General features: G+C 45.5%; 1 protein-coding gene across 5 annotated transcripts in view; it reads right to left on the bottom strand.

Moving 5' to 3' along the window:
- LOC139266024 (AP-2 complex subunit mu) overlaps window positions 1-12,964 on the bottom strand; it is a 63,976-nt gene that overhangs the window by 12,388 nt on the left and 38,624 nt on the right. For all 5 annotated transcript variants that reach the window (XM_070883790.1, XM_070883793.1, XM_070883795.1 and 2 more), the window contains exons 5-7: window positions 5,141-5,276; window positions 3,390-3,531; window positions 950-1,069 (exon numbers count right to left, since the gene is read on the bottom strand). In XM_070883790.1, the coding sequence (XP_070739891.1) occupies window positions 950-1,069; window positions 3,390-3,531; window positions 5,141-5,276 (398 nt within the window). The remainder of the gene's footprint in view (window positions 1-949; window positions 1,070-3,389; window positions 3,532-5,140; window positions 5,277-12,964) is intronic.

Raw genomic sequence — 12,964 nt, 5'->3', positions numbered from 1 at the left:
CATTCAGTCCCTCCACCACCGGTGCACCGTGGCTGCAGTGCACACCATCTACAAGATGCACTGCAGCAACTCGCCAAGGCTTCTTCGACAGCACCTTCCAAACCCGCGACCTCTACTGCCTAGGACAACAGGCTCATGGGAACACCACCACCTGAAAGTTCCCTTCCAAGTCACACACCATCCTAACTTGGAAATATATCACCATTCCTTCATCGTTGCTGGGTCAAAATCCTGGAACTCCCTCCCTAACAGCACTGTGGGAGCACCTTCACCACAGAGACTGAAACGATTCAAGGCGGCGGCTTACCACCACTTTCTCGAGGGCAATTAGGAATGTGCAATAAATGCTGGCCTTGTCAGTGAATCCCACATCTTGTGAACGAATATAAAAGAAAACACGGAAATGACTGCGGTGTCAATGATTTAGGTTTAGGATTAGTATTAAATATTCAGTCACTTTACTGTAATTCTCATCACTTCACCTTGTGATGGTGTTAACAGTATCACAGATGTTGTTAAATAGTGTTAGTTAATACATCGGTGTCTGATTTCCTCATTGATGGCTCTGGCAAGTAAGAGTTAACCAACACTTCAGTGTCCTATTCCAATCTCATCACAATTAATGCTGGTTGGTTAATTAGTAATATAATTTAGAGTGGAATAAGTGGGGAAGTCCAACGGTAAACTCATTTACGGTTCTTAAAACCTCTAGTCGAATCTTCCAGAGTAGGCTGGGGTAAAAGGGAAAGATTCATCAAATACCCTTTGGCTAACAGATTCTTTATTGTAATTTGAAATCCAATATTTTACATAGCGTGCAGGATTGAGCATTCATTTACTGTACAAAAGGGAGTCCAATTCTAGGAGTCAACTGTACAAATTACAATAAAATGGTTTTAGAAATCTTGCACCGCCCCCTTTGTTCTGCACATTGCTGGCTACTACTTACCTCATGAGTTCATATTCTCCATCGGGTGGGATGAAACTAATGCTCCTTTCAGATTCAAACTTGCTGAGCCGCACGCATTGGTGGAACGTGCAGTCATCAATTGCTATAGATTGTTTGCCACTACAGAATAAAAGAGAGGCGTGTCTAGAATTACAATACAATTTGAGAAAACACACAGACTCGGCTAAATATTGCACCAACTGACAGCATTTACGCTGAGGATCCAAAGATGACAAGCTTCCGACAAACGACACTGCTGCCTCAGCCACAATGCAGGCTGCCTCAAAGGACAAAACCTCCCCCGGACATTACTACTCAATTACATAACAAGGCAAATTATATGATATTGCAATCAGCTTCTTCCAGCAACAGGAACAGAGGCATTGGAACAACACGACTTCAACTTATTTTTTAAGTAGAGGAAGCATCACAACAAAGACCAGAAGCGAGAGGTTCCATGTAAGCCATCCACATCTCTGACTTATTCTCAATTAATGCGAGCCCCGAGCACTTCAAGCAACAGAATGGAACTTGGTGAAGTATCAGGATTCAAGTCCAACCTCCTGCTCCCTCGATCCCCTCTCCACTCAATTCCCTTGTCTGGCCTCCGTTCTTGCGGACATTGTCAACAGCTCAAACACCATCCCCATCTTTCTTTGAAAACCATTAAGTTTCAACCTATCTACTCCCCCACCCCCGCCCCATCTCTAACCACCCCTACCTCTCAACAGCTCCCTCGCAAATCATCATCATCATAGGCAGTCCCTCGGAATCGAGGAAGACTTGCTTCCACTCCCAAAGTGAGTTCTTTGGTGGCTGAACAGTCCAATGCGAGAACCACAGACTCTGTCACAGGTGGGACAGATAATCGTTGAGGGAAGGGGTGGGTGGGACTGGTTTGCCACACGCTCTTTCCGCTGCCTACGCTTGATTTCTGCATGCTCTCACCGTTGAGACTCGAGGTGCTCAACGCCCTCTCGGATGCACTTCCTCCACTTAGGGCGGTCTTGGGCCAGGGACTCCCAGGTGTCAGTGGGGATGTCGCACTTTATCAGGGAGGCTTTGAGGGTGTCCTTGTAGAGTTTCCGCTGCCCACCTTTGGCAGGGAACCATCTGTTCAAATGCCTCGGGCCTGGCTTTTGCGCGGCTCACAGCATTGATACCATCCTAGCCAAAAGTGACTGTGATACACTATACCTCCCTGTCCTCTTCGATCACCCTGTGCTGTTTGATGCAGGCAACTACACAGTCCTCTTCAATTATCTCTCCTTGCACCCACCCCACCCCCGTCTTCATTTCTCCAATATCTTGCCTCCAGCCTCCATAAACTGTAATTTATTCAGAATCAGCTACCCACACTCTTTCCTGTATTAAATCCCGCTCGCCCATCACCTTTGTCCTCACTCAACAATACTGGTGCCCTTCACCCCAATATAATGAAGGTAAAACCCTCTTCATTTTCAAATGACTTAGTCACCTCTCCCAATCTATCTCCCTAAACTACTCCAGATATTCTCCTCCTCCAATACCTTCAGACCTTCTTTCTCCGCTCCCCTAAATCTACCATTGACATATCTCTGGTCAGGCACAGGCTTAAAATCATCTGATTTCAACTGAGCGAGTGCAGGTAAACATGAACAAAACTAAAGATGTCCCATCGGCGCGTTATTGCCAGTGCTCCAACATGGCTCCCTGGGGCTGGCTCAGCAGTGACATTAGTGAAGGTCACTCAGCTGTCCTCTCAGACATAAGCGGTGGCAAAGGAATGTGCTACTTTCACAGAAACCCCAGTACTGCCATAATACAAATCAGAGGAATGCTTCAATCGCAGGCACTGAAAACTCTCATTGGTTTCTCGTCCCCTCTGAATACTAAAGTTACATAGCATTACAGATCTTGGCATGAACCATGAACACACTGACTTTTGCTCCATCTTCAACAAAGCCAAAAGGAAACCCAAGGGGGGAAAAGTTTTAATTTTTCTTCGTGGCAAAGATGCATGGTCATTAGAAGCACGCATTGCAGGCTCCGCTACTCTGCCACAGGCACTGCTCCTTGGGCTGCTGTTAAGTGCACATTAGCCAAAGGACATCCAAGCTTTTCATCTTCATGGGCCGCATAGATTTGTATGTGGAGCCTCCGGGGCCTCGTGTAAAGTTTGCTCATCAATCACATCTTTCAAGTTACTCATCTAGTCTAACAGATGTTGGTTGAGTGATTTAGGATTTATCTACCAATGAAGGAACAACGCTAAAAACAGTCTTTTCAAAACCTACGTACTTATAATTCAGAGGAAGCAGCCAAGTAAGCATGGAGCAGACTGGACCAGATTGGCAGGGCTCAATGACTACATGCAGTCTGGACCATTAGTCAAGTGCATTCATGCAGTCTGGACCATTAGTCAAGTGCATTCTGGCAGAACAGATTTCTTGTCCCTCACCTTTTCGCACTCTCATCAGCAGTTCCTTTGCCTTGTTTCTCAATAACAATCTTGTCGTTCATTCCAAACTTGCACTCTGGCATTCCACTCAAGTAGCTCTTCATTACCACCCTGCCCGAGACATGAGCACTTAGAACCTGACCTGAAACACAAAAGCACACATAGGTTTCACAGTGGAAAGCAACACACCATTTGTAATCAAAATGAGGTTACATCGCATCGGGATACAGAATAGATAACACAACAATCAACTAAAATTAAAACAGACAGAAGTCTGTCAGCACCGAGTAAGAGACGCCAATATTTCAGATGGAGACCCTTCATCTGAAATTAACCTGGATCCTCTTCTCAGACAAGGACAGGCCTATGGTCTATTTCCAGCACTTGTTTTTATTTAAAACCGGTGTCAAACTCAACTAATTTAAGCCTAGCCTGATTTGGCATTCTGGCACTTGATGCTGGCCACATTCAGCAAATGTTATCTGGACAAACTGGTATGCATTTCGCCTGTTTTTTGGGCCTAAAATGGCGTAATTTCTGAATGCGAGATCCATAATAGTCCGCTGTTTTTAGGCTGTCTGAAATCAGCTTTGGATGAATTTAAATAAGTTATGATGGGCTCTCAAACCACGTGCCCCCAACCCCCGCATCCACCCTCTGAGATCCAATGTCCCGATCACCAATCTCCTGGTCCCCAGTCACCTCCTTTCAGCCAAGCCCAGCCCAGCGTGAAGCTCCCCCTGCTCCATCTCTCCCTCCCCCTATCGCTCCTGTTTCTGGTTACCACTAAGCAAGTGCTGGCTCTATGCCAGCAGGGTGGGTGCATGCCATTCTATGTCACCAGGGTGGGGGCAGGGTGACATCATTGCTGTGGTTCACATTGTAAAAAGTGCAGCTGTACCAGGCAGTCAGCAGTGGCCGGGAGACTGTGCACCTCACAGCAGAAGTCGGATGAAACAGTCCTGCTGGGTCGTTCATTTGACACCCCCGATATAAAACAAACTTAGAAGCATCCCAAGCGATAGTATAACAGCCGTGGAACTAAACATGTGATGTGCAAACTTAGAGCCAAATTAACGTCATGGGGAATTAATATTCTGAGAAAACCTTTTCCAACCACTCCATATACATGTGGAATAAGTTGATTCAGTGGAAAACAGTTCAAAAGTTTAACAACCTATTGCAGAGCCCAAGATATGTAATCACATTGGAAAAAATCAACTGGGATTTAACTCGAGACTAAGTTTACGCAAGATGAATTTAAAGATATTCACTTCGAAAGCACTTTAAGACTAGGGGGGAGGGGGGCGAACAGCCCGATGGAAAAGTCTTTTATTGAAACATATTTCCAATAGCTCAGCGGGTTAAAGAAATGAATAGCAGACTAGCAAGGTCCAGGTTCCACTCCTGGGCTGTGCCGAGGTAGCTGTTTTCAGTCTGGGCAGTGGCGGCAGCATTATAATTGGCACCAGCACCCTGGGCTAGGGGACTCTCCTCTCCTAACTGCTAGCCAGTAATTTCTGCTGCAAATGTTTGCAGGGTGGGGTGTCAGACAAGAACAGAATCCAGCTGGCCATGGCCAATAGCTTGTCTAGAACACTGAAGTATGGGGAGGTCCCCGTGAAATTTATCCCAGAAAAGACAGTACTGGGGTGGGGGGTGGGTCGAGATTGGCAGCAAAAAATAGGGGGAAGGGAGGAATTAAATTTGATCCTTCAATTGTACAGCTGCAACACCTATTAATCACATACCCTGAGGTGACATTAGCAGGTTGACGCTCTCCAGGACATCCAGGAAAAGCTCGTTCCGACGATACTTGATCCCTTCGCGTCTCCATCCAATCTGTCCAGTTACCTGGCTTGTGATCTGTGACTGCTCTTCCTTGGTCTGGAATAAGGAACATTAAGCCTCATCTAAATTCAAGGATTAGAATCGGACTCCCCCCAAAAAACTTTTGAAGTGACTACAAACACATCGGCACGAGTCGACTGCGATTAAACCGGAGTAACGCACGACATTATACTGTACCAGATCTCAACGTAGACTTTCCCCTTACTTCTTTACAAAACTAGATTCAGAGACCGATAGTTCCAAGACATTTTCACAGCCAGTTTGGAGTACCCTCCCCCCCACCACCCACAAGCAAGGCAGAAGCAGGCAGATTCTCCTACCTGGTGCTATAAATCGGGTCGTCAGTCACAGGTGGAGAAAGAGAAAGCATTACAGCAGGATTAGGACCAGGAGCACCACACACAGGGTTAACAGCCAAGCAGGCAGTACACAGAAGAGTTGATTAAAAAAAAGAGAACACAAGTTAGCTACGAGAGCAGGTGCAACATCGAAAAGAAATGACGTGTACTGATGCAGCTCTTCTTCACGCCTCTCAAAAGACTCGAAGCACCTTGTATACAATTAATTACTGTGAACTGCAGTGACGATCACATGGGTAAATGCACCAGCCCCAGTTACAGTGTCATTTAAAGGAAGGACTGTAGTGAGACTGGCAGGCAATGCCTATTATATAACCTTCCCAAATTTATTCAAACACTAATAATACCATAATTTCCATTGCGACTATAAGACATAGAATATTAATAACTTTTATTTATATGGCGCCTTTAACATAATAAAACATCCCAAGGCACTTGTATATTAAGTATACGTCCTTCAAGTAATTCAACCTTCGGGAAAAAAAAATGAAAGATTTATAGTGCCAGGCCAACTGAGCTCCACTTTTACTGAATGGCTGCAACACAAGATGTACTTTTACTAACACATTACATTTAGAAAAATCGGGCATATCTTTAAATGGTGTTCTATTCGACTGGAAAAAGCTTATGTTGGATGACATCATCAGCTTCTTCATTCGTACTTTTTTTTTTAAAAAAAGAGCATAAATTGAACTTTCCATTCACTCCTGATTCTCGGAGATACTTGTGTGAAATGGCGAGAATACCTGGGTAGTTTTTCTTCATCCAGAAGCCCGAGACACAAGTCAGGTATGATTGCCCACTGAAAGAACCATTAGCCATGATTTCATTGAATGACGGAACAGGCTGCAGGGGCTAACCTGCTCTTGTTCCTATGCTCCATTTGGGGTAAAGTAGCATAGTGGTTATGTTAAGGGACTCGTTATCCAGAGGCCTGGATTAATGATCCAGAGATGCAAGTTCAAATTCCACCATGGCAGCGGAGGTATTTAAATTCAGTTAATTAAATCATTCTGGAATAAAGAGCTAGTATCATTAAGGGCAATCATGAAACTATCGGATTGTCGTAAAAACCCATCTGGTTCACTGTGACTCCAGACCCACAGCCTTGTGGTTGACTCTTAGCTGCCCTCTGAAATGGCCCAGCTAGCCCCTCAGTTCTATCAAACTTCTACGACAAAGTCAGCATTGTGGGAGTACCTTCACCACAAGGACTGCAGCAGTTCAAGTCCACCACCATCTCCAGGGCAATTAGGGATGGGCAATAAATGACTGCCTTGCCAGTGACACCCACATCCCAGGAACGAACATTTTTTTAAAATGAGAACAAAGCCAGTGGATCAGTCCTGGAATGCAAAAAGTACAGCTCCTTCTGTTGGGTTGTATCTCTCCTGTTTTCCACTTGCAGGGTGAAGGCCGATCACTGCCTCAGACGCAGGTCTATTCCCTTCACAGTATGGTTGCTCATTCCAAGTTACAAATCCCAGCTGCGGAGTTAGGAAAACCCCTTGATGTCCACATTATGTGAGCACAGAATCTGTCCTGCAGTACCGGTGACCGTTAGTCCCTGGAACTATTTGGACTTGGCCATTTCTTCAAACCTGCCTTCAGAACACAAGAATTGCTACACAGAAAAGGACCACAGCCCATTTAGTTCACCATCCTGGTAGTCGCATGCTACAATAATAATGGAATTCATAGAATCATAGAAATTTACAGCACGGAGAGGCCATTTCAGCCCATCATGTCCATGCCGGCTGACCAAGAGCAATCCAGCCTAATATAGAAACATAGAAAATAGGTGCAGGAGTAGGCCATTCGGCTCTTTGAGCCTGCACCACCATTCAATATCATGGTTGATCATTCCCTCAGTACCCCTTTCCTTCTTTCTCTCCATACCCCTTGATCCCCTTAGCCATAAGGGCCATATCTAACTCCCTCTTGAATATATCCAATGAGCTGGCATCAACAACACTCTGCGGCAGGGAATTCCACAGGTTACCAACTCAGTGAAGTTTCTCCTCATCTCAGTTCTAAATGGCCTACCCCTTATCCTAAGACTGTGTCCCCAAGTTCTGGACTTCCCCCAACATCGGGAACATTCGACCCGCATCTAACCTGTCTTGTCCCGTCAGAATCTTATATGTTTCTATGAGATTCCCTCTCATCCTTCTAAACTCCAATGTATAAAGGCCCAGTTGATCCAGTCTCTCCTCATATATCAGTTCTGCCATCCCGGGAATCAGTCCGGTGAACCTTCGCTGCACTCCCTCAATAGCAAGAATGTCCTTCCTCAAGTTAGGAGACCAAAACTGTAGACAATTCTCCAGGTGTGGCCTCACCAAGGCCCTGTACAACTGTAGCAACACCTCCCTGCCCCTGTACTCAAATCCCCTCGCTATGAAGGCCAACATGCCATTTGCCACCTTAACCGCCTGCTGTACCCGCATGCCAACCTGCAATGACTGATGTACCATGACACCCAGGTCTCGTTGCACCTCCCCTTTTCCTAATCTGCCGCCATTCAGATAATATTCTGTCTTCGCGTTTTTGCCCCAAAAGTGGATAACCTCACATTTATCCACATTATACTGCATTTGCCATGCATTTGCTCACTTACCTAACCTGTCCAAGTCACCCTGCAGCCTCCTAGCGTCCCCCTCACAGCGCTACCCAGTTAAGTGTCATCTGCAAACTTGAGATATTACACTCAATTCCTTCATCCAAATCATTGATGTATATTGTAAAGAGCTGGGGTCCCAGCACTGAGCCCTGCGGCACTCCACTAGTCACTGTCTGCCATTCTGAAAAGGACCCATTTATCCCAAGTCTCTGCTTCCTATCTACCAACCAGTTCTCTATCCACGTCAGTATATTACCCCCAATACCATGTGCTTTGATTTTGCACACCAATCTCTTGTGTGGGACCTTGTCAAAAGCCTTCTGAAAGTCCAAATACACCACATACACTGGTTCTCCCTTGTCCACTCTACTAAGTTACATCCTCAAAAAAACCCAGAAGATTTGTCAAGCAGGATTTCTCCTTCATAAATCTATGCTGACTTGGACCGATCCTGTCACTGCTTTCCAAATGCATTGCTATTTCATCCTTAATACTTGATTCCAACATTTTCCCCACTACTGATGTCAGGCTAACCGGTCTATAATTACCCACTTTCTCTCTCCCTCCCTTTTTAAAAAGTGGTGTTACATTAGCTACCCTCCAGTCCATAGGAACTGATCCAGAGTCGATAAGACTATTGGAAAATGATCACCAATTAATCAACTATTTCTAGGGCCACTTCCTTAAGTATTCTGGGATGCAGACTATCAAGCCCCGGGGATTTATCGCCCTTCAATCCCATCAATTTCCCACTTTATAAAGATATCCTGCAGTTCCTCCTTCTCACGAGACCCTCGGTCCCTTAGTACTTCCGGAAGGTTATTTGCGTCTTCCTTCGTGAAAACAGAACCAAAGTATTGGTCTGCCATTTCTTTATTCCCCATTATAAATTCACCTGAATCCGACTGCAAGGGACCTAATGTTTGTCTTCACTAATCTTTTTCTCTTCACATATCTATAGAAGCTTTTGCAGTCAGTTTGTGTGTTCCCAGCAAGCTTCTTCTCGTACTCTATTTTCCCCTTCTTAATTAAACCCTTTGTCCTCCTCTGCTGAATTGTAAATTTCTCAGTCCTCAGCTTTGTTGCTTTTTCTGGCCAATTTATATACCTCTTCCTTGGATTTAACACTATCCTTAATTTCCCTTGTTAGCCACAGTTGAGCCACCTTCCCCGTTTTATTTTTACTCCAGACAGGGATGTACAATTGTTGAAGTTCATCCATGTGATCTTTAAATGTTTGCCATTGCCTATCCACCGTCAACCCTTTAAGTATCACTTGCCAGTCTATTCTAGCCAATTCACGTCTCATACCATCGAAGTTACCTTTCCCCAAGTTCAGGACTCTAGTTTCTGAATTAACTGTCACTCTCCATCTTAATAAAGAATTCTACCAGGTTATGGTCACTCTTCCAATTGAACAAGTACTTTGGTTCGGTATTCACTGAGGGGGACACAAACAACCTTCCGGATATAAAAGGGATCAGAGGGTCTAGTAAGAAGGAGGAACTGAGGGAAATCCTTATTAGTCGGGCAATTATGTTGAGGAAATTGATGGGATTGAAGGCCGATAAATCCCCAGGGTCTGCATCCCAGAGTACTTAAGGAGGTGGTCTTGGAAATAGCAGATGCATTGACAGTCATTTTCCAACATTCCATAGTCTCTGGATCAGTTCCTATGGAGTGGAGGGTAGCCAATGTAACCCCACTTTTTAAAAAAGGGAGGGAGAGAGAAAACAGGGAATTATAGACCGGTCAGCCTGACATCGGTAGTGGGTAAAATGATGGAATCATTTATTGAGGATGGCATAGCAGCACATTTGGAAAGAGGTGACATGATAGGTCCAAGACAGCATGGATTTGTGAAAGGGAAATCATGCCTGACAAATCTTCTGGAATTTTTTGAGGATGTTGCCAGTAGAGCAGACAAAGGAGAACCAGTTGATGTGGTGTATTTGGACTTTCAGAAGGCTTTCGACAAGGTCCCACACAAGAGATTAATGTGTAAAGTTAAAGCACATGGGATTGGGGGTAGTGTGCTGACATGGATTGAGAACTGGTTGTCAGACAGGAAGCAAAGAGTAGGAGTAAATGGGTACTTTTCAGAATGGCAGGCAGTGACTAGTGGGGTACCGCAAGGTTCTGTGCTGGGGCCCCAGCGGTTTACATTGTACATTAATGATTTAGACGAGGGGATTAAATGTAGTATCTCCAAATTTGCAGATGACACTAAGTTGGGTGGCAGTGTGAGCTGCGAGGAGGATGCTGAGGCTGCAGAGTGACTTGGATAGGTTAGGTGAGTGGGCAAATGCATGGCAGATGAAGTAGAATGTGGATAAATGTGAGGTTATCCACTTTGGTGGTAAAAACAGAGACACAGACTATTATCTGAATGGTGACAGATTAGGAAAAGGGGAGGTGCAACGAGACCTGGGTGTCATGGTACATCAGCCATTGAAGGTTGGCATGCAGGTACAGCAGGCAGTTAAGAAAGCAAATAGCATGTTAGCTTTCATAGCGAGAGGATTTGAGTACAGGGGCAGGGAGGTGTTGCTACAGTTGTACAGGGCATTGGTGAGGCCACACCTGGAGTATTGTGTACAGTTTTGGTCTCCTAACTTGAGGAAGGACATTCTTGCTATTGAGTGCAGCGAAGGTTCACCAGACTGATTCCCGGGATGGCAGGACTGACATATCAAGAAAGGCTGGATCAACTGGGCTTGTATTCACTGGAGTTCAGAAGAATGAGAGGTGATCTCATAGAAACGTTTAAAATTCTGACGGGTTTAGACAGGTTGGATGCAGTAAGAATGTTCCCAATATTGGGGAAGTCCAGAACCAGGGTTCACAGTCTAAGGATAAGGGGTAAGCCATTTAGGACCGAGATGAGGAGAAACTTCTTCACCCAGAGAGTGGTGAACCTGTGGAATTCTCTACCACAGAAAGTTGTTGAGGCCAATTCACTAAATATATTCAAAAGGGAGTTAGATGAAGTCCTTACTACTCGGGGGATCAAGGGGTATGGTGAGAAAGCAGGAATAGGGTACTGAAGTTGCATGTTCAGCCATAAACTCATTGAATGGCGGTGCAGGCTCGAAGGGCCGAATGGCCTACTCCGTGCACCTATTTTCTATGTTTCCCCAAGGGGCCTCACACAACAACATTGCTAATTAGTCCTTTCTCATTACACATCACCAGTCTAGGAGGCCAGCTCCCGAGTTGGTTCCTCGACATATTGGTCTAGAAAACCATTCCTAATACACTCCAGGAAATCCTCCTCCATCGCATTGCTACTAGTTTGGTTAGCCCAATCTATATGTAGATTAAAGTCACCCATGATAACTGATGTACCTTTATTGCATGCATCCCTAATTTCTTGTTAGATGCTGTCCCCAACCTTACTATTACTGTTTGGTGGTCTGTACACAATTCCCACTAGCGTTTTCTGTCCCTTGGTATTTCGTAGCTCCACCCATACCGATTCCACATCATCCAAGCTAATGTCCGTTCTTACTATTGCATTAATTTCCTCTTTAACCAACAATGCCACCCCGCCTCCTTTTCCTTTCTGTCTATCCTGCCCAAGTGTTGAATACCCCTGGATGTTGAGTTCCGAGCCTTGGTCAGCCTGGAGTCAAGTCTCCGTGATTCCAATTACATCATACCCGTTAACTGTTATACGCGCAGTTAATTCGTCCACCTTATTCCGAATACTCCTCGCATTGAGGCACAGAGCCTTCAGGGTTGTCTTTCTAACACACTTTGCCCCTTTAGAATTTTGCTGTAATGTGGCCCTTTTTGCCTTCGGTTTCTCTGCCCTCTACTTTTACTTTTCTTCTTTCGCTTCTGCCCCCATTCTACTTCCCTCTGTTTCCCTGCATAGGTTCCCATCCCCCTGCCATATTAGTTTAACTCCTCCCCAACAGCACTAGCAAACACTCCCCCTAGAACATTGGTTCCAGTCCTGCCCAGGTGCAGACCATCCGGTTTGTACTGGTCCCACTTCCCCAGAACTGGTTCCAATGTCCCAAGAATTTGAATCCCTCCCTTCTGCACCACTCCTCAAGCCACGTATGCATCTGAGCTATCCTGCGATTCCTACTCTGACTAGCACGTGGCACTGGTAGCAATCCTGAGATTACTACTTTTGAGGTCCTACTTTTTAAATTTAGCTCCTAGCTCCCTAAATTCGTCTTATAAGACCTCATCCTGTTTTTTTACCTATGTCGTTGGTACTTATATGTACCACAACAACTGGCTGTTCACCCTCCCTTTTCAGAATGCCCTGCACCCGCTCCGAGACATCCTTGACCCTTGCACGAGTGAGGCAACATAACATCCTGGAGTCTCGGTTGCGGCCGCAGAAACGTCTTCTATACCCCTTACAATTGAATCCCCTATCACTTTAGCTCTCCCACTCTTCATCCTGCCCTCCTTTGCAGCAGAGCCACTCACGATGCCATGAACTTGGCTGCTGCTGCCCTCCCCTGATGAGTCATCCCCCTCAACAGTACCCAAAGCGGTATATATGTTTTGCAGGGGGATGACCGCAGGGGGACCCCTGCACTACCTTCCTTCCACTGCTCTTCCTGTTGGTCACCCATTCCCTATCTGGCTAGGTACCCTTTACCTGCGGTAAGACCAACTAGCTAAACGTGCTATTCACATCATTCTCAGCATCGTGCATGCTCCAGAGTGAATCCACCTGCAGCTCCAGTGCCGCAATGTGGTCCATCAGGAGCTGC

This window comes from Pristiophorus japonicus, chromosome 6 (genome assembly GCF_044704955.1).
Source record: "Pristiophorus japonicus isolate sPriJap1 chromosome 6, sPriJap1.hap1, whole genome shotgun sequence".
NCBI classification, from domain to species: Eukaryota; Metazoa; Chordata; class Chondrichthyes; family Pristiophoridae; genus Pristiophorus; species Pristiophorus japonicus.
This window is presented reverse-complemented; position numbering and strand designations above follow the sequence as displayed.